At 43.1% G+C, this 20,527-nt stretch overlaps 2 protein-coding genes across 2 annotated transcripts in view; one reads left to right on the forward strand and one right to left on the reverse strand.

Annotated features, from left to right (window-relative positions):
- The window catches only part of ATP5PB (ATP synthase peripheral stalk-membrane subunit b), a 30,332-nt gene extending 13,158 nt beyond the window's left edge, over positions 1-17,174 (reverse strand). The window contains exons 1-5 of the mRNA XM_082244728.1: positions 17,033-17,174; positions 11,586-11,622; positions 9,811-9,956; positions 5,386-5,549; positions 3,539-3,664 (exon numbers count right to left, since the gene is read on the reverse strand). Coding sequence (XP_082100854.1) covers positions 3,539-3,664; positions 5,386-5,549; positions 9,811-9,956; positions 11,586-11,622; positions 17,033-17,060 — 501 coding nt within the window. The 5' untranslated portion in view covers positions 17,061-17,174. The remainder of the gene's footprint in view (positions 1-3,538; positions 3,665-5,385; positions 5,550-9,810; positions 9,957-11,585; positions 11,623-17,032) is intronic.
- A 391-nt stretch (positions 17,175-17,565) lies between these two features.
- WDR77 (WD repeat domain 77) overlaps positions 17,566-20,527 on the forward strand; it is a 48,539-nt gene continuing 45,577 nt past the window's right edge. The window contains exon 1 of the mRNA XM_082247163.1: positions 17,566-17,701. Within this exon, the coding sequence (XP_082103289.1) occupies positions 17,617-17,701 (85 nt within the window). The 5' untranslated portion in view covers positions 17,566-17,616. The remainder of the gene's footprint in view (positions 17,702-20,527) is intronic.

The following is a 20,527-nucleotide window of genomic DNA, read 5'->3' on the forward strand; positions in this document are numbered from 1 at the left end:
CAGATGAGACCAAAATTAAACTCTTTGGCATTAACTAGATTTGCCTTGTTTGGAGGAAGTAAAACGCTGACTATGACCCTAGGAACACCATCCCTACAGTCAAGCACAAAGGTGAAAACATTATGCTTTGGGGCTGTTTCTCTGCTAAAAAGGTACAGGCCAACTTTGCCGCATTGAGGGGCCAATGGACGGGGACGTGTATTGTAAAATCTTGGATGAGAACCTTCTTCCCCCAACCAGAACACTGAAGATGGGTCGTGGATGGGTCTTCAAGCATGACAATGACCCAAAACATAACGCCAAGTCAACAAAGGAGGTTAAGGTCATGGAGTGGCCCAGCCAGTCTCCAGACCTTAATCCTATAGAAAGTTTATGGAGGGAGCTGAAACTTCAAGTTGCCAAGCGGCAGCCAAGAAACCTTCAGGATTAAGAGAAGCTCTGTAAAGAAGATTAGGCCAAAATCCCTCATAAGATAAAAGATGTGTGAAAACCTAGTCACCAACTACAAGAAACATCTTACCTCTGTGCTTGCCAGCAATGGTTTCTCCACCAAGTACTAAGTCATGTTTTGCTTGGGGATCAAATACTTATTTTACTCAATGACTTGCAACTCAATTTAGAACATTTGTACCATGTGTTTTTTTGGATTTTTGGTTGATATTCTCTCTATCATTTAACATATGCCTATGATCAAAAATGATAGGCCCTTCATTTCTTTGTAAGTGGGAAAACTTTCAAAATCTGCAGGGGATCAAATAATTTTCCCTACTGTAATGCAATGCTATGTGCATTGCATTACATATAGTAGAGCACAGGGGAGACATGCAGTGTCTCAAAAATAACCTGTCCCTAAAAACAACCACCACACAGGGGAATTCTTTTTTCTTTTAGATTGTAAGAAATTAAAGTTACACCCAAACACATAAAATCCCCCACCTCCCCAAAGAAAGGAAAAAATAGAGCCCCCCCATATATACGCATGTACAAAAGGTAAAAGTATGCGGCGGGTGCCCATGACTAAAAATGTTGATCGCGATGGACATTACATACCGCCACGCATGCCGGAGTGAGAGCAATAGTTCTAGCAACAGACCTCCTTCGTTACGCTATATTGATGACTTATAGGGTGCTTTTAAAGCGTTGCCTATGGAAAATTTAGGGTACTAACATGTTTGGTATCCATTTACTCAGTACAACCTTGGCTTTTATATTTTACCATAAAATTGGATAATCTATGGAGTTTTTTTGCCCAATAAAATGAACTTTTATTGTCTTTTTTTTTTTAACTGAAATTTTGTGTTTCATAGACCTTTGCGGGAAGATCGTTTGACATAAAAAATTAGAACTACCACCAATTTTATGCTCTAGGACAGTGATGGCGAACCTTGGCACCCCAGATGTTTTGGAACTACATTTCTCATAATGCGCAACTACAGAAACAAAACTGGTTCCTAACTTTTTTAGCTGGCTCCTAGATTCAAAACAAATTTGTCATGTCCTGTCCTAGATAAAGACCATATGTATATTAAACCACCAGAGGGCGCCAACACACCTTGCCTCAGTTGGTTGATACAATATGATAGGTAAGTATGGGCGACGGTCCTCCTCCGTGGCTCCGGCTGGGCCCATCATATTAGATTAACACGTGGGCTTTATCTAGGACCTTTTGTCTCTTTTATGGCCACCTGTAGGCAGTGCATCTGTCATCTAGCTTGATGGCCTTTAAAATCTAGTATTGAAACTGATGGTCCTTTTCACCCTTTGTGAAAATATTATATTGTAAAGGGTAACTCCCCTTTTGTGGGAAAAAAAAAAGCAAACAAAGAAAAAAATAGTGTATATAATTGCAACACAAGTCATATTGTAATTGAAGGTCATCAAAAATGACCCTTCCTTTTCAATCTACAGCACTGTAATTTTCTGTGAAATACAATGCAATACGGCTACCTAGGAAATCGCGTGTAAAGGGATGCAGTCCCAGCAGCTTTCCTCAGAGTCCTGCAGGTGATCAATAATTATAAAACCACTCCCATTATACTCACTTTCCTAAATGGATACACACAAACAGTGATTTCTTCAAAATAACAGAATGTAAGAATCTGCAAAAGAGTTTTTTTTTTTAAATCCTTGCAATGTACATAAATCGCCCAGAGGGGAATGTTTCTCTCAATAAATGTGGGGTGACGCTTTAATTAGTGTTACTTTACTACAATAACTTCTGAAGAAAACACGCATTTGGCGAAACATGTTGAGAATGTAACATCTTGTTGTAAAAAAAAGTAGATCCGGTCATGTACTGTTGAACGAAACAAAATATTGTTATTGGTTTTAATAAGCTTTTAAAGCGGTAGTATACTCCGCTTTTTAACTTTTACCTACAGGTAAGCCCATAAGGCTTACCTGTAGGTAAAATTAATATCTCCTAAACCTGCACGGTTTAGGAGATATTCACCCTGCATGCAGCTGCTGACACCAGCGGCGCATGCGCTCTCAAGGTCCGGCGTATTTTCCCGGACCTTCAGAGCCCCTTGTCGGAAAGTGAACTCCAGCGCACATGCGCGGGAGTGATTTCATCGCGGCTCCGGCCACTCAACGCCGGAGCCGCCAAACCCAGAAGAGATGCCGAGGGAACATGTCAGCTCCCTCAGTGGTGTCCAGGCGACCATGTTGGGGCTTCGTTCTAAAAGGTATTTCATAATGTGCTAGTATGTGGTGCATACTGGCACATTATACCATTGTCCTGCAGGCTTTTTTTTTTTTTGGGGGGATACAACCGCTTTAACAAACTAAATAGGAATTTTTGATATTTAACGCTATGTATTGACTAAGCAACTTAAAAAGTCCCATTTTACATACATCTCTATTTAAATTTTGGGATGTGGTGCTAAATAAAAAAAGGGTTCTTCTACCAATACTGGATACTGTAGCTTGATTTTTAATATTCAAAAGCAAACTCACCCATTCATCCACATCGCCATGCTTTATTTTACTGAGAGATCAATTTGACAAATATCTTACTAGCATTTCTGCCTGCAGCCATCTTGAGCAAGGTCAGATGATTTATGTAGCATTTACTTCCTTGAATCTATCTGCCCTTAGCTCAGTCACACAGGCAGGAGGGTGTGCTAAGCTGAGAAACCCCTTCTGAAGACTCCTGGGATGTTTAAAATGTTCTTATATTTTATTTTTTTACATTTCTTCAGCTACTTCCTGGTTCCCAAGCAAAAATGATTAGAGTAAAACTTCTGGAAAACCAGAAAGTAAATGACAAATGATGTGTCCAATTGCTCCTATAGGAGGCAGTATAACCTAATTGTCTCTGAATCCGGTGTTCCTCAATGAATATCAGGAAACAGATTTTACAGTAAGGATAAAAAAAAAAAAAAAAACAAAAAAAAAAAAACCACACACATCTGGTTAAAATTCATACCAACCAACCGTTTAAATCATGAACCTGTACACTTTACAAAAATCATATTTTATTACTGCCTGGCTGCTCTGCATGCAATACGCAAAATTACTTATGAAAAAAACGTACCCTTTTAGCATCAAAAAGGTAATTGCGGCCTTCAACTCTCCACTGTTCTTTCTTTTCTGCCTCAACTGCAGCCGCCAGTTCTGTGATTGCAGTGTCTTTCACAGCTTGAGCCTTAGCAATTTTCTCCTGGAAGAGTCAAATTATTTATACATTTAAAAAAAAAAAAATAATAATATACTGTACACCTCATCTGGACAATGTGGAGGGAAAGTTACCGTACCAAAAACACCCAATGCAATGCCCATGTGCATCTCACAAATAAGCAGGACATATTTTTTATGTCAGTCACCCAGCAACAAATGTTTCTCCATGTCAAGCCCTTACAACTGGTTATTATTGGAAAAAATGGGGTACGACTTGCCATGTGACTGATGTCCAAAGTTGCATGACCAGTAGTAGCACAAGCATGAAAAGAGTGTAAATGTTTACTCAAAGTTAAGTGAACATTTCGAGGGGGTAGCAGTAATCAAAATATTAAGGCCACTTGCACATGGAAAGGAAAACATGTTTTTACAGATTTAATATACAAATATAGAAAATGTTACATTTGAGTGCAGTAATTTACTCACATACGCATGTTTACACAAGTATAAATGAATATATTACAACACTGGCAACGAAGACAAATTTTATTCATCTATATCGGGCATCACTAAATGACGGGCCGCGGTCCGCGTCCGGCCCGAGCTGCTGCTCTATCAGGACCGCCGTGATCAGCTGCTGGTTTTCTTCCCTGCCTCTGCTGCCGTCATTAGAGCAGGGTGGATGGCCGGAGGCGGGACTGTGACTGGGGGCGGGACCGGCATTGAATGGAGAGAGGCAGCTGCCTGAACTTTTCAGGTTGGAGGTGATTGGCTGAGAGTCACACAGTCAGCTGCCTCTCTGCTTGCGGTGCTGCTGTTCTTCTGCCTTCGAGATTGTCCCGCCTCCTGCTCTCCGTTCTGTGTAAGGTAGGAGAGTGAAGGGAGGACATGGCTGTGAAGTTGTGAAGGATGATTGGGGAGCAGGAGTCATGTACAGGGGGGTAGTGTGGTGTGTGGGGATTCATGTGAAGGGGGCAGTGCTGCGGGGGTGTGTGTTAACAGGGCAGTGCTGTGTATGCGTGTTGGGTAGATGCAAAAGGGACAGTGGTGTGTGTGGGGGATGTGAAACTGACAGTGCTTTTGGGGGGGGGGGGGATGTGAGAGGGACAGTGCTGTTGGGGGGGATGTGAGAGGGACAGTGCTGTGGGGGGGAGATGTGAGAGGGACAGTGCTGTGGGGGGGGATGTGAGAGGGACAGTGCTGTGGGGGGGGGATGTAAGAGGGACAGTGCTGTTGGGGGGGGGAGATGTGAGAGGGACAGTGCTGTTGGGGGGGGGAGATGTGAGAGGGACAGTGCTGTTGGGGGGGGGGGAGATGTGAGAGGGACAGTGCTGTTGGGGGGGGGGGAGATGTGAGAGGGACAGTGCTGTTGGGGGGGATGTGAGAGGGACAATGCTGTGGGGGGGTATGTGAAAGGGGCAGCAAATGAATGGGCTGTCGTGCCTGCACACCTGGGCTGTGATGTAAAGAATCAGAGTCAGAGTCATCACACCAAAATGCAATCTGGACCTCTGCTGGAAGAAAATTTTGCTAATCGGACCTCCATGAATTTTAATTCAATACCCCTGGTCTATATGCTTACACACCTATACTCAACATTACTCAGGTCTTTAGACACTTTTTAAGGCAGGGACTGTCAACAAGTTCCTGAGTAAACATCAGTAAATTATGATGCCCATGTGCAAGGTGCCTAAAACAGATTTCATTATTTTGAAGGTTATCATGAAATACAGACACATAAAAGCAAAAAAGCAGCTCACTTACTTCATTAATCTTGTCTATGAACTCTGCTACTTGAGGCCCAAACTTCTTGATACCATACACAGTAACAAGTCCAAAGGAAGCCATGGAAATGGTTTCATGATTAATGACATAGATTTCTTTAGACAAGAGGTAAACAAGAAGACCAGTTCCAAACATGTAGGGACCTATAAAAGACAAAATCCTGTTCAGTTCGTGTTAGAATATAAAGATACCTATAGAATTTTGCTTCAGGAGACCACCAAAAACAGATTGCTCAGTTCTGAGGACACCGAAAAAATTAATCACACCCAAGATTTCTTAACTTCTCTGGAGATTTTAGTGGACACGTGCACATCAATTGCAAAAAAAATTAAAATATTAGATAGATTAGGATAGTGATGGCAAACCTTGGCACTCCAGATGTTTTGGAACTACATTTTCCATGATGCTCATGCACTGTGCAGTGTGGCTGAGCATCATGGGAAATGTAGTTCCAAAACATCTGGGGTGCCAAGGTTTGCTATCACTGGATTAGGGGATGACCGATTATCGGTGCGGCCGATATTCACTTTTTTAAAGAATCGTTATTGGTCAAAAACTTAACGATATAACTGATATTGCTTTAAGGGGTTGTACCTTTTTTTTTTTTTTTTTAAGAGCCGACGGTATGCTTTCTTGTAATAACCACCGATGCAGCTACTCGGCTATTACAAGCAGCGGGAGCGGACGTTCCCCCCTCTTGCCGTTCTGCCCAGGTCCCTCGCCCCACCAGGAGGCCCGAGTGACCAGCCGCCACTTCCGCGGGATGGCCGATGACCCGAAGGAAGCCGGAATTGGCTATGATCAGGTCTCCCATTGAGTAATCCAAAAGCGATATAATGACATCACTTCCAGTTACTGGACCCTTAAAAGGCACCAGATTTAAAAAAAAAAAAAGACAGTATATAAAACAGCCAAACCTGGCGTTTTGAATGCTTTTAAGTGCAGAGGAGGGGGTTTGGGGTCTTCTAGATCCCTCCATAAAAAGTACCTGTCACAAGGATGTTTACATCCACACCCAATATCTGATATCGGCCTGAAAGGGGGCCTCAAAATCGATATCAGTCCTGAAAAAAACAGCAAAGGTCGACCCCAATAGAGATTGCACACAGAGTGATCTATTTCAAGCATTTCTTTTTAATTTTGAGGATTTTGGCTTGCAGCTAGTTAAGACCCAAAATTCAGTATCTCAGAAAATTTTAATATTGTGAAAAAGTTTAATATTGCAAAGTCATGGTGTCACACTCTAATCAGCTAATTAAGGCAAAACACCTGTAAAAGGTTTCCTGAGCCTTTGAATGGTCTCAGTCTGGTTAAGTAGGTTACACAATTATGGGGAAGACTTCGCTGCTGACATGACAGTTGTCCAGGCAGTCATTGACACCCTCCACAAGGAGGGTAAGTCACAAAAGGTCATTGCTAAAGAAGCTGGCTGTTCACAGAGTACTGTATCCAAGTATAATAGAAAGTTAGGTGGAAGGAAAGTGTGGTAGAAAAAGGTGCACAAGCAACAGAAATACCTTCAGCCTTGAGAGGATTTTGAAGCAAAGGCCTTTCAAGAATTTGGGGGAGATGCACAAGGAGCGGACTACGGCTGGTGTCAATGCTTCAAGATCCACCACACACAGACGTATCCAGGACATGGGCTACAACTTTCGAAATTCTTTGTGTCAAGCCACTCCTGAACCAGAGAAAACGTCAGAAGCGTCTTACCTGGGCTAAAGAGAAAAAAAAAGGACTGGACTGTTGCTTAGTGGTCCAAAATCCTCTTTTCGGATGAAAGTAAGTTTTGTATTTAATTTGGAAATCAAAGTCCCAGAGTCTGAAGAAGAGTGTAGAGGCCCAGAATCCAAGTTGCATAAGGTCCAGTGTGAAGCTTCCACAGTCCGTAAAGATTTGGGGAGCCATGTCATCTGCTGGTGTTGGTCCACTGTGTTTTATCAAGTCCAAAGCCAGGGCAGTCCTCTACCAGAAAATTCTAGAGGACTTCATGCCCACACTGCCAAAAGTACCAATACCTGGTTTAATGATCATGGTATCACTGTGCTTGATTGTCCAGCAAACTCCCTGACCTAAACCCCAAAGAGAATCTGTGGGGGTATTGTCAGGAGGAAGAGGAGACACACCAGACCCAACAATGCAGATGATCTGAAGGCTGCTATCAAAGCAACCTGGGCTTCCATAAAACCTCAGCGGTGCCATAGGCTAATCGCCTCCATGCCATATTGATGCAGTAATTTGTGCAAAAGGAGCCCTGGCCAGTTATTGAGTGTATACTATACTGTACATGGACATACTTTTCAGTAAGCCAATATTTCTGTATTCAAAATCTTTTTTTTTTTTTTTATTGGTCTTATGTAATAACCAATTTTTCAGAAATACTGAATTTTGGATTTTCACTAGCTGTAAGCCATAATCATCAAAATTAAAAGAAAGAAATGCTTGAAACATATCACTCTGTGTAATGAATATATAAAATATATGAATTTAAATTTTTGAATTGAATTACTGAACTCAATTAACTTTTGATATTCAAATTTTTTGAGATGCACCTGTATACCACCTAACAACATGACAATGCCGAGGGGACGTTAGGGATCTCAGGGAGTTAAAGTAAACTAGTGAATGATAAAAAAACTTCCCAAGGTTTACCTAAAAAAACAAACTTTTTAAAAAATGTGTATGCAAATTCTAACAATTTTCTCTCATTTGCTTCCTTTTGGACCATTATATATCCAAATGAAATGGGAAAAAAAAAAAAAAAAACGACAAAGTCAGCGCTACACACTGAAAAGAGCCACTAGCAAAAAAGAGGCAGTATACTCTCCCTCAAACCTTACAAAGCCATAAAAGTTGCAGAGCTTTAACAAATTACGTGTAAAAAAAAAAAAAAAAAAAAAAAAAAAAAATGACGTGCAAAAGTTCGGTCATATAAATAATCGAAAACCGCGATCAAATTACGAGTATGTCCACTTAATATCAAAGTTCATCAGGTCAGCGAGTTATGATAAATAATTTGATAATCCAATAAAGTTAATCAAAATGAATATCCAAGTAAAAATGTTTTGGCGCCATTATGGCTGCATTGCACACTCACCGAAAAAACTGTTTATGCTCACTTAAGCGCAGCATAAACGCATATAGGAGGCTATATTCTGCTGATTCCAACAAGTCACACAATCCAAGTGAATTCTTAGAAACTGGAACCCAAGAAAAGAACATAGCATGATACTGCTAGATAACATCCACTTCAAACAAGCCACATGAATAAAAGTGCCACTGTGTGTGAAAAAGTGCTTCAAAATAACAGCCTCCACCCGCATGCAATGCACACTCACCACCTTCTTTGCTGCCAAATCATTGTGGCACTTTATTCCCATGGCTGGTTTGAAGTGGATGTTATCTAGCAGTATAACGATATATGTTCTTTTCCTGAGTTCAAGTTTCTAAGAATTCACTTGGATTGTGGGACTGGTTGGAATCAGCAGAATATTAACATCCTATATGTGTTTATGCGCACTTACTGTAAGTGAGCAGCCTGTTTTTCTGGTGAGTGTGCAATGCAGCCATACTAGAGCACAGAAGAATTGTCACTTGGATATTCATTTGATGAACTTGATTGGATTATACATGATCATAACTCACTGACCTAAGGAACTCAATATTTATGTACTCAGAATGCGATCATGATTTATACAATTAAACTTTGGCACATCCCATTTTTATTTCACGTATAATACATGTTAAATTAGAGCACCGCAATTTTTATGATTTTGTAATATCCAAATGAAATGGTTTTATTATATCTGTTCGACAAGTGCAAAAAAGTAGCGGTTTGTCCAGCCAGAAATCTTGTGAGCTGATAAACTTCCTGTACTTTCTGCCTCTGGGCTGTTATCAGTTAGCATTGTTCTCGGCTAGCTCTGTGGCCTACAAAACGCCTACTATGCAAAACAGAGGGAGGCATTATGTAGTCCTAACACAATCCTTGCCTTAGTGTGACAAGCTGCTCAGTTTGGCTGTCACTCTAGAACAGGAAAGGTGGTAACGGGATGATTACCAGGCTAAAATAAAGGGGGGGGGGGGGGAATAAAACTAATGTAACCACCACATCTAAGCATGGGTAAGCTGCAATACTATCATTGGCCTTGGGTTTTCATACACTAGGGGGAAATAGTTTAAAAGCATAAAGCAAAATAAACAAAAAAAAAAAAATTGTGGGATGCCAAAAGGGAAAACTTTATGGAAAATAGGACTGCTATAGGGTGCATGCTAATGTAATAGTTTTCACAGTATCTTCATTATATGTGTTGTAGGGCTCCTGTGCCAGCACAAGGCTGAGTACAAAAAAAAGTATGTGCATGAAAAGCTTTGCAGAAAGTAAATAAAACAGCCGAAAATACTGACCTGTGACTCCTGTCTTGGGGTACAGGAACTGAAAGAATTCTTCAGGAATAAAGCCATGGCGGACCTTCCCAGGATGCTCTGGTAAAGGAGGAACTGGGGCCAAAGAAGGCTTCCCTGTGTGAATAGACTGGCATGTATTCAAGATCCTAAAAAGAAATGGGAAAATATATAATGTAAGATAAGGTATGACTAAAAGCACATTACCTACAGCAAACCTAAAACTATTTTGATAAAATGATTTGTTTCTAAAGACATTTGGAAGTCTTTCAGGACAGCACATTAGAGACTGACACCACATACCTGAGCAAGAAACAAAAAGGGCAAAATGCTCTTTTAAACAAAGCGTACTTATCCCTTTTGTCCCCACCATAAACTAACCCCTCCCCCTTTCTTGATGTATACTTGACTATGTCCTGCAACAATAGTTTGTTGTAAGGTTGTCAGACACTCAAACAGGCATTTAGTCAGGCCATGAAATATAATCCAAAAACTCAAGTTGCCTAAAGCGGAGCTTCACCCAAAAGTTCCTTGTAATCCCCCCCAACCCTCTTTAATTATTGGAAGTTTTTTTGGGAGGTAGGGGGAGTGGGTACCAAGTTTTGAAAGGTAGCTTCTCCCGATTCTGCACAGATCACCAAGGTTCTGCCCCCAGCCTTCCGAGACACACCCCAGTTCCAAGACTGCGCAATCATTCACAAAGCGCAGCACAGTTTGCGCATTGGGAACAAACTGTAAAGCCACAAGGCTTCACTGCCTGTTTCCATTACTTAAGATGCTGGTGCCTGAGGACAACGCTGGATCCCTGGACAGGTAAGTGCCCTTCTATTTAAAGTCAGCAGCTACATTATTTGTAGCTGCTAACCTAATTTTTCTGGGGGAGAAAGAAACCATAAAAGAAGAAAGATAGCCATGCCAAAGGATGAACATAATTCCAGTTTAAACATACTGGCTCCAGGAAACCACCTGAAGGAAATATGCTATGTACACTAGATGCCCTGATAATCAATGCCACAGTACCTGTGCAGAAGCTCTGCCAAACACAAAGTAGGAGCTTCCAAGCCAACACAAAAGCCCCTGGTGGCTGGAAGGTACCCCCAAACCAATCAGCACGGTACTTCTTAAAGCCGAGATCCACCCAAAAGTGGAACTTCCGCTCATTTGCTTTCTCCCCCCCCCCCCGGTGCCACATTCGGCACCTTTCAGGGGGGAGGGAGGAACAGGTTCCCGTTTTTGACAGGTACCCTCCCCCACTTCAGGGAGATAGCGCTGTCCCTTGGAAGTTTGGCCCCCTCCTCCTTCCCCTGCCGCCAAGCCAATTTGCATGCACAGTAGGGAGTCGCCCGTGAAGCCGGAAGGCTTCACTGCCGGGTTCCCTCACTGGCAATGGCAGCGGCAGCACCCGACAGCCGATGGAAACATCGGCTGCGTTGCTGCCATCGCTGGACTCCAGGACAGGCAAGTGTCTGAATATTAAAAGTCAGCAGCTACAGTATGTGTAGCTGCTGACTTTTCATTTTTGGAGGGGGGAAGAGGGGAGGCTGGAACTCCGCTTTAAGGTAGCAGAAGAACTGTTCAGTATAGGCTTATCCTAAGCTTAAAAAGTGCACAGAGCTCATTGAAAAATCATGCCCACCAAAAGGTGGGGGACAGAAAACAAAATATTTTAAATAAGTAAAGGCAGGACAATATGTCCTGACTCCTTACCACCTAAAAAGAACTAGCTTCTGTCCTTTCAGAGGAAACCATACTACAGATGAGAATAAAAAGTTACTTACCCAACTACAGCAGGGGCAGATTTCTTTACGCTATAGGCTGTAAATACAGAAAAAAAAAAACTATGAGAAAACACTTCACTGATTAAGACTATTTTCCATCTAGGCCTAATAAATAAGGCAAAGAACACAATTCAGTATTCCATAGCAACTAATGTTCCTAAATCTTTTAATGGTAAACAAAGTTTGGAAAATAGAATTCCCTATGAGGAGTGTACATGAAAGAACTCCTATTTCCAGTCCAAAGCCAACTTAGAAAAGATGGATGAAAAGAGAGTGCGCCTACAAAAGGACTGCCGGGGTTAACTGATTTATCTTGGGTATATGAACTGTAAAATGTTACAACAAAATAGCTGAACAGGCTTATCTCTCAATTGTATGTACAGCCAAAAACTTTTTTTCCCCTCTATGGAGTTGAGAATGGTTAAAATATTGGTTGGGTATTTTTTTCTGTGTTCTGTTGGGGAGATTCTTCATTTCTTGTGCCAAAGACGCCACGGAAACTTAAAATAAATTTCAAGTGGGGGGAATTTCTCTCAGACAGTTGTCACTGGAACAGGTGTCTCCAATGTAAGGCCCCTTTCACACGGGCCTTCTGATCAGGTCCGTCAGTTTTTCAGGCGGACCTGATCTAACGCGCTATTCACCCCTATGGGGCAGCGGATGTCAATGGTCCGCTAAAACTCGTTACTATCCGATCCTGTCCGTGACATCCAGACAGAGGGTAACCCTATTTTCCATCTGTCTGGAGGATTGGATCAGATGAAAAAAACGGACAGATGGTCCATTTTCATCGTCCTCTCCCCATAAAGGGGATCTGACACGTCCATCTCTGCACAGTGTGCGGAGACAGACATGTCATCCACCTGCAGGAATCAGCGGATCGATCCCTGGCTGAGCAAAGCAGAGTCCACTGGGCGGCCTGCCCACGTGCAAGGACCCTAATGCTGGCCATACACTAGCCGAAATATTGGGCAAACTCACTTTTGAAAAATCGGCAGTGAGAGCAGACGATCGTGCCATCATGTAATGACCGCATTTCCAATGATAAATCGTTCAATGGACATAAATGAATCAGTTTTTCGTTCAGTTTGTCACATATGCCTAGTGCAAACAGGTCGGCCGAGAAACACATTAACCTTTCAATTTATCGTTCAGTCGGCAGATTTTCAAAACTGTTCCTTCGATTTTTCGGCTCTGAAAAGTTAAAACTATTTTCTATTTGTGCCCATTAACGAGCGATCGGACCAAATGACAGATTGTGGAACAATCTTTCGGCTAGTGTATGGCCAGCATAAGGAGTAAAAATGATCACTGGGACAAACAAGAGGGGTGAACATTTCTCTGTGGCATTATAGACAGCAAAAAAAACCTTGACAGAGACTAGAGCTGGATACACACTATCCAACTTTTGTGGTTAGATTTCCTTCAGATTTACCTTTTCTATGTAGTGCAAGGGCCTGCCAGATTGCATACAAATTGAAAGTGCTTAGGTTTCACCTCATATTATATGGTTTTGGTAAGTCTAAACGAAAAAGTCTTCAGAAAATCTTATAGTGTGTATGGCCCTTAAAACTGGCCATACACTAAGTAGATTTTTGGTTAAACATTCGTATGAAAACTCTTATCAGTACCTTTAAAGATATGACTAAAATCATACGGAAGTACTTCCAAAAAGGTTACATTTGAACATATGATTTTGGAGTGAAAAGACTTTCCCAAACAAAAACCACATAAATAGAAATTTGTTTGCAAAATATTTTCCATCCTGCTCCTTCAAATTTTCCCATCGGTGCAGTCCAAAACAAACAATTTAACCCCAATAATTAGTAGAAAATTGAACAAATGTTCTGTAAGGTTGAGGTTTTGTAGCTTGCAAGGTATACTCACCTTTATGCACCTCATTTTCTGGCGATGCTTCCAGTAGTGGGGACCATTAGTCCAGCGCTACATATGTGCCCATACTGTCTCCTTCCAATGACGTGACCCCTACTGCTAGCAGCTATAGAAAACAAAATTTGACAGGCTGGTTGTATCCAAGTTAATCGTTTGAGTGATTTGGATACAACCAGCCTACTCATACATAGATTGAATCAAATGCATGATTGCCTTTACCCCCAAAAAATAAATTCATACACATCCACCATTAACGGCCTGTATTTGGTTTTTTGTCAACTTTTTTCTTACTGTGGTTTTTTGACTCATGTAACATCCCTTGTGAGCTCCTGAACCTTTCCTTTCCCCTCTTACTTGCGTTTTGTTTTGTTAGTTATGACTATGTGCTCTGCTTTATGGACAATACATAGTCCATCTTGGAAGTGAACAACAGTGGGGTGAGGGGGCTGTGTACTTACAGGAATTGAAGAACAAATGTAGCCAACTTCTAAGGCTCCTTTTACACTTGTGAGACCCCAAGTCGCAGGACATGTGAAATTCAATGTATTTTTATAAGAGCCGTTCCTACACTACAGAAGTCACTGCGACTTCAGAAGAGGTTCCTGCATTACTTTGGTCTGACTTTTGATGTGACTTTGGACCAGAGAGTGTAAAGTCAGATCAAAGTCGCATCCAAATACAGAATTTAGAGATTTGGAGGAGGCAGTGAGCAATAGAAGTAACTTTTTGAGTTAAGTATGCATGCCTAGAAAGAGAATTTCCCCCCCCCCCCCCATTTTAAACAAGTTTAGAAGTCACTTTAAAAATCTCTCTCTCTCTATATATATATATTTTTTTTTTCACTTATTTATTTTTTTAATAGATGTATGAATACGTGGACTTTCAAAAGTTAAGTAACCTTGACAAACACCAACAAGGTCGGTGGAAAAGTTGTGGACTCTTAATATTAACAGAGCCATGGAAGGATTTTGGACATTCAGATTTCAGAAGAAGCTTCACAATGTCAGCTCTATGGGAGAATGTATAAGTGCAAACTCCACAAGGTCAGAACGATGTCCTAGATTCATGGAGACTCAAGGTGCTCCGAAACAAGTTTAAAGTGGAGGAAAAAAAACGGTTTTACCACCCCCTCCCCAGCTGTTCACCTAAAAGAGAACAGGCAGCTGTTTGGGGCTGTACACATGCTGCAAAGAATATACTCAGTCACATACTGTGGACATCACCACCAAAACATGCAACCCATCCAAGCAAATAGGGCCGTGCCACAACCAGATGTAACACCCACAGTTGGGGCACTGTTGCGCAGACTATTTAGGGTTAAAGTGATTGTAAAGGATCACCTTATAAAACAACCCAATTTAAAATAAAAAAAAAAATAGAAAAATGAAAAGCAGAGCATTTTCATATATATATATATATATATATATATATATATATATATATATATATATATATATATATATATATATATATATATATATATATAAAAAAACCTATTTATAAGTGATCACGTTCCCTCTGTTCTCAGCTGCATTAGAGCTAGGGGGAGGAGAAGCAGCAGCATACTGAGCTTCCCAGTGAATGGCTGCGCAGTGGGGGGCTTGTCAGGGCAAGTCTGATCATTGGAGGAGAGCATTCCATCCTCCAGTACGCTCCAGTGGGTGAAGTGAAACATTTTGGGGGCATGGCCTGGCAGGGGGTCCAGGCTGAGACCGCCACTTGTATTCACACAACAGGTTTTGTTCTGATGTGCAGCTCCCGGGATCTTCTGCTCTTATCTGTCATTGACTGGAGCGTGGGTGGGCTCCTTCCCAGCCAGCACTCATAGCAGCAAGCACAGAACAACACTTCCTAGAAGCCAGAGAGGTTCACGTACAGACCGTGCGTTCCCAGCAGAGCTAGAGAACTGACCACAGTGTGGCCTCCTGCTTAGTGTGGTCAGTTTCTATTAGGAAACAGAGTGACTAGCAGGAACACCATGGATTTCACATAAAGGAAGCAATACAAAGAGAACATGATACTTTTCATACAAATACATGGTACAGCAGCCACATATCAGGAATATGAAGTGTTCGGGTAACAAACGCTTTAAGGCCAGGTTCACATCTAAACATGCAGCATTTACCTGGGGGGCATTTACATGGGCACAACAGCCCATTCAAATGGGTAATGCAGAGAAAAGGTCTTTACAAAACCGCAGGTGCATGGATACTGCATGGTTCTTTTTAATGCATCCGAAACAACTCTGCTTTTTTTTTTTTTCAGATGCGAGGGGATGCTGGCAAGAATAATGACACCCCACATGCCTCCTTAAGAGTAGAAAGGCTTAGGCATGTTTGGGATCGTAGTCCCAACCCAGGTGCCCAATCCTGCCAGGAAGCCGACACTGCACACAGCTAATCACAGGCAGAGACATTTCACAGGTGGGATTTTCTGGCCCACAGCTGCACAGACCAAGAAATGTCTCACTGCATGCGATTAGCGGTGTGCAATGTTGGCTTCCTGGCAGGATTGGGCAGCTGGGTTAAGACTAGGATCCCGACCATCTACTAAAGAGCTTCTGGCGGCACCCTCATAAGTGTGAACCTTGCCTAAAACTGGCAGTGAGTAGGCAGCATAATGACTCCCGGCTGCCCTCTGAAAAGCAATCTCACACAGATCACTTATGAAAGGGACAGCAGGGCCTGCTACCAGTTTGAAGGAGCGTTGAGCTGGGAATTCCACCCCCTTTGTACAGAATTCCTCTCATTTCCTGTTGCAGCTCCAGGACAGGAAGTGAACAGAAAGGTCACCAGGAGGACACAAGAAGCCACATATAACCTGATTGGGGGTTTAATCCTTTGTTAAAGGAGTTGTAAAGTCTCAAGTTTTTAACCTTAATGCATTCCATGCATTAAGGTGAAAAAATACCTTCTTGGTTGCAGCTGTGCCCAGAGCCCGTTATTCTTACCTGAACGTACCAGCGACGTGCATGAGCCCAGCAGCTCCAACCGCTGTCTCAGGTTCTCGGATAGATTGAGCTATTGGCTCCCGTTGCAGTCAATCAAATCCAGTGACAAGGGGGCGGGGCCAGGTCCCACTGTCTGTGTCAATGGACGCAGCAGCGGGACTCGTGAGCGCCCCGCATGGGTGCCCCCATGGAAAGCAGCTCTCAATGGGGACACCTAATAAAGAGGAGGAGCCACCGAGGCACCCCAGAAAAGGAGGATGGGGGCTGATCCGTGCAAAAACACTGCACACAGGAAGTACAACATGTTTCTTTTTTTTTTTTAAGTATGGAAGGAACCAATCACTAATAACCTAGGACTAAATAAAGTTTTGGCTGAATATACTCTAAAGTCACCCCATTGTTCTCTGCAGGAACACTAAAATAAAATGCTTTTTAAATGCCATTAAGCAGAATGAATAGCAACGACAGAGAAGTAAAGAGCATGCCTCCATGACCTGTGCAGGTAGGTGATCAGGAGATCCATGGTGGAAGGTCAGGGCCTTATAGGAGTCATGTCCTTCACTATAACCCTTCCTCTCCCCTCCATATAGAAGAGAATACCCACCCGATACCAGAGCCGCCCTGGACAGCATGATGAAGCTCTCCTCTCAGGAACACAAGCAAGATACGAAACCACCACCAGCCGCACCGCCGCCCTCCGTGTCCCTGACAAGTCCCCGAAAACCAAGATGGCGAAAGACACGCCCACTCATACGTCAGGAGGCGGCAAGGTTACCGGGCAGCCATGTCAACTATTGGCAACACCCAGCAGACGTCTTTTAGCAATAATTGACGTAGCCATTAAAAACCTGTAAAAATGATTCTACTACAAATAGTTATTAGGACAAAAGTGTTCCGGTTACAGTCCGCGTCAGCGACTGGCCCTTGTGAGAAATGGTAGGGTCCAACGCCTGGTTTACACAAAGCATTCATCCGTGTAATACGTATTATTGTAACGCTAATGCCCGTACTAGTGTACACCGAGTCAGCTAAGCCGTGTAATGTAAAAACCTCATCTTGTGCTCTTCCCATAATAAATATGGCGGTGTGGACGCTTCCTCTGAGGGCGGGGTTGGAAATGAGAGGAGGCGGGGCGAGCTGTGGCTGACGGGAGGAAGCCGGTGCCTGGTTGTGACACGTGCGGGAGAAATGAGTTCTGAGAGCCCCTGGGGGAGTCCAATGAGGGCCCCAGCATGTATGGAGGAACACCTGGGAGCAGTGAGGTACCGGACAGGTGAGAGGAGCCTGGAATATACAGAGAAATACACAATCTTCTTTATAGTGGCCATACAAGGTGCAATAAACCTACTGGTATCTGATTCAATGAAATCAATGTCTGATTTGACAGAGCAATCCAATTGGACAGTGACTGAGCGAGATCAGAGTGGCATGGATGAGGGACACAGTGATTGTTTTGATCTACCAAAGTTAGGGTGGGATAAATTGAATCCTTACATGTGGATTCATTATAAGGGATTCACTGGGGTGCTACATCAGTGATTTACCCTGTGTGAGTTTTTTTACTTGACTTGGGTCCATGGAAAAGAAATCCCTATCTGACGCTCCTTGCACGCCCATGGCATTTGTGGCTTAACCACTGCAATACAGGGCACTTTCACCCCCTTCCTGCCCAGGCCAATTTTCCCCTTTTAGCGCTGTTGCATTTTGAATGACAATTGCGCAGTCATGCAACACTGTACCTAAACCACATTTATGTAATTTTCCCCCCCACAAATAGAGCTTTCTTTTGGTGGTATTTGATCACCTCTGGGTTTTTTCCTTTTTGCTAAACAAATAAAAAAAGACCGAAAAGTTTGAAAAAAAAAAAAAAATTTTTTTTTTTGTTTGTTATACAATTTTGTAAATAAGTTTTTTTTTTTTTTCTGCACTGATGAGACTGCACTGACAGGCACTGATAGGCGGCACTGATATGCAGCATTGGTGGGCACTGATAGGTGGCACTGGTGGGCACTGATAGGTGGCACTGGTGGGCAATAATGGGCACTGGTGGGTGACACTGATAGATGGCAATGGTGGGCAGCACTGATAGGGAGGGCACTGGCGGGCAGCACTGATGGGGAGGGCAATGGGGGGCTCCCTGAGCTCTGATTGCCATCCCTGGTGGCCATAGTGGGCATCCCTGGGGTCATTGGTGGGCATCCCTGGGGTCATTGGTGGGCATCCCTGATGGTTCTAGTGGCACCCCCGAGGGCCTGCACTGGTAAGCAATGATCTGATTACCAGTGCCGAGCCCCCCCCCCCCCCCTGTCAGGGGAGCCGCCGATCGGCGCTCCTTTACTCGTGCCTGTCAGGCACGTACTGAGGAAAGCCGATCAACGGCTCTTCCTGTTTACTATGTGACCAGCCGTGATTGGACACAGCTGGTCACATGGTAAAGAGCCTATGTCAGATCGGAGATGCAGGGAGTCAGACTGACACCCCGCATCACCGATCCCGGGGGCGCGCAGAGCGTATTATCCTGCCGCTGTCCTATGACGTCCGGTCAGGATAATACAGCCACAATCCCGCAGTCAATCTGCTATAGGGCGGGTGGGATGTGGTTAATGTCTGATTTGATGGCTTTGTTGAATCAGACACTGATTGTCCAGTTTTACTACACAGTATACGGCCACTATTAGGATGACCATACATGTTACAATCTTTATGTAATCAACTTCATATGGACCAAAACTATGTAATAAGAGGCTCTACTGAAACTATCCAATCAGGAAGGCCCTTGCACTACATACACTACCGTTCCAACGTTTGGGGGTCACCCAATTTCATGTTTTCCATGAAAACTCACACTTTTTGAGTTGCCAAATGAATAGAAAATAAAGTCAAGACATTGACGAGGTTAGAAATAATGAATTTTATTTGAAATAATATTTTTTTCCTTCAAACTTTGCTTTCATCATTTGCAGCAGTTACAGCCTTGCAGACCTTTGGCATTCTAGCTGTCAATTTGTTGAGGTAATCTGAAGAAATTTCACCTCACACTTCCTAAAGCACCTTCCACAAGTTGGATTGGCTTGATGGGCAGTTTTTACGTACCATACGATCATGCTTCTCCCACAACAGCTCAATGGGGTTGAGATCTGGTGACTGCGTAGGCCACTTCATTACAGACAGAAAACCAGTGGATTTCTTCCCTAAATACCGTAGTTCTTGCATAGTTTGGAGGTGTGCTTTGGGGTCATTGTCCTGTTATAGGAGGAATTTGGCTCCAATCAAGTGCTGTCCACAAGGTATTGCATGGCGTTGCAAAATGGAGTGATAGCCTTCCTTATACAAAATCCCTTTTACCTTGTACAAATCTCCCACTTTACCAGCACCAAAGCAGCCCCAGATCATCACATTACCTCCACCATGCTTGGCAGATGGCATCAGGCACTCGTCCAGCCTCTGTTCACATGTTCTGCATCTCACAAATATTCCTATGTGTCATCCAAACACCTCAAACTTAGATTCGTCTGTCCATAAAACTTTTTTTCCAATCTTCCTCTGTCCAATGTCTGTGTTCTTTTGCCCATCTTAATCTTTTCCTTTTGTTGGTCAGTCTCAGATATGGCTTTTTCTTTGCCACTCTGCCTAGATGGCCAGCATCCTGGAGTCGCCTCTTCACTGTGGATGTTGAGACTGGCGTTTTGAGTAGGGATGCACCGAAATTTCGGCCGATAATGGGTTAACATTGCCCGAAAATAAATATGGCCGTCGTGGGGAAGGAGGAAGGCGCAGGGCAGGTTTTAAAAGTCCCGCCTGTGGCCGGCGGTCCGCCTCTTAATGACGTCCATACTACGATCTGTGCATTATGAATGGACATACCAGGCGGGGGGGGCGGGGCGAGCGGCTGCTATAGATAGATCTATGTGAATTATCCCTGTCAGCTCAGCATGTCTATGTGTGAATGAGAACAGAACTGAGCTGACACCGGGCGGGGGGGGGGGGGGGGGCGCTATTAGCTGTAACTATGTGAGAGCTTCACTTCACTGTCAGGCATGTATCTCCGCTGACAAGGAAGTGAAGCTTTCACATAGTTACAGCTAATAGCGCCCCCCCC

Source organism: Pelophylax lessonae (assembly GCF_965119305.1).
Source record: "Pelophylax lessonae genome assembly, chromosome: 2".
NCBI classification, from domain to species: domain Eukaryota; kingdom Metazoa; phylum Chordata; class Amphibia; order Anura; family Ranidae; genus Pelophylax; species Pelophylax lessonae.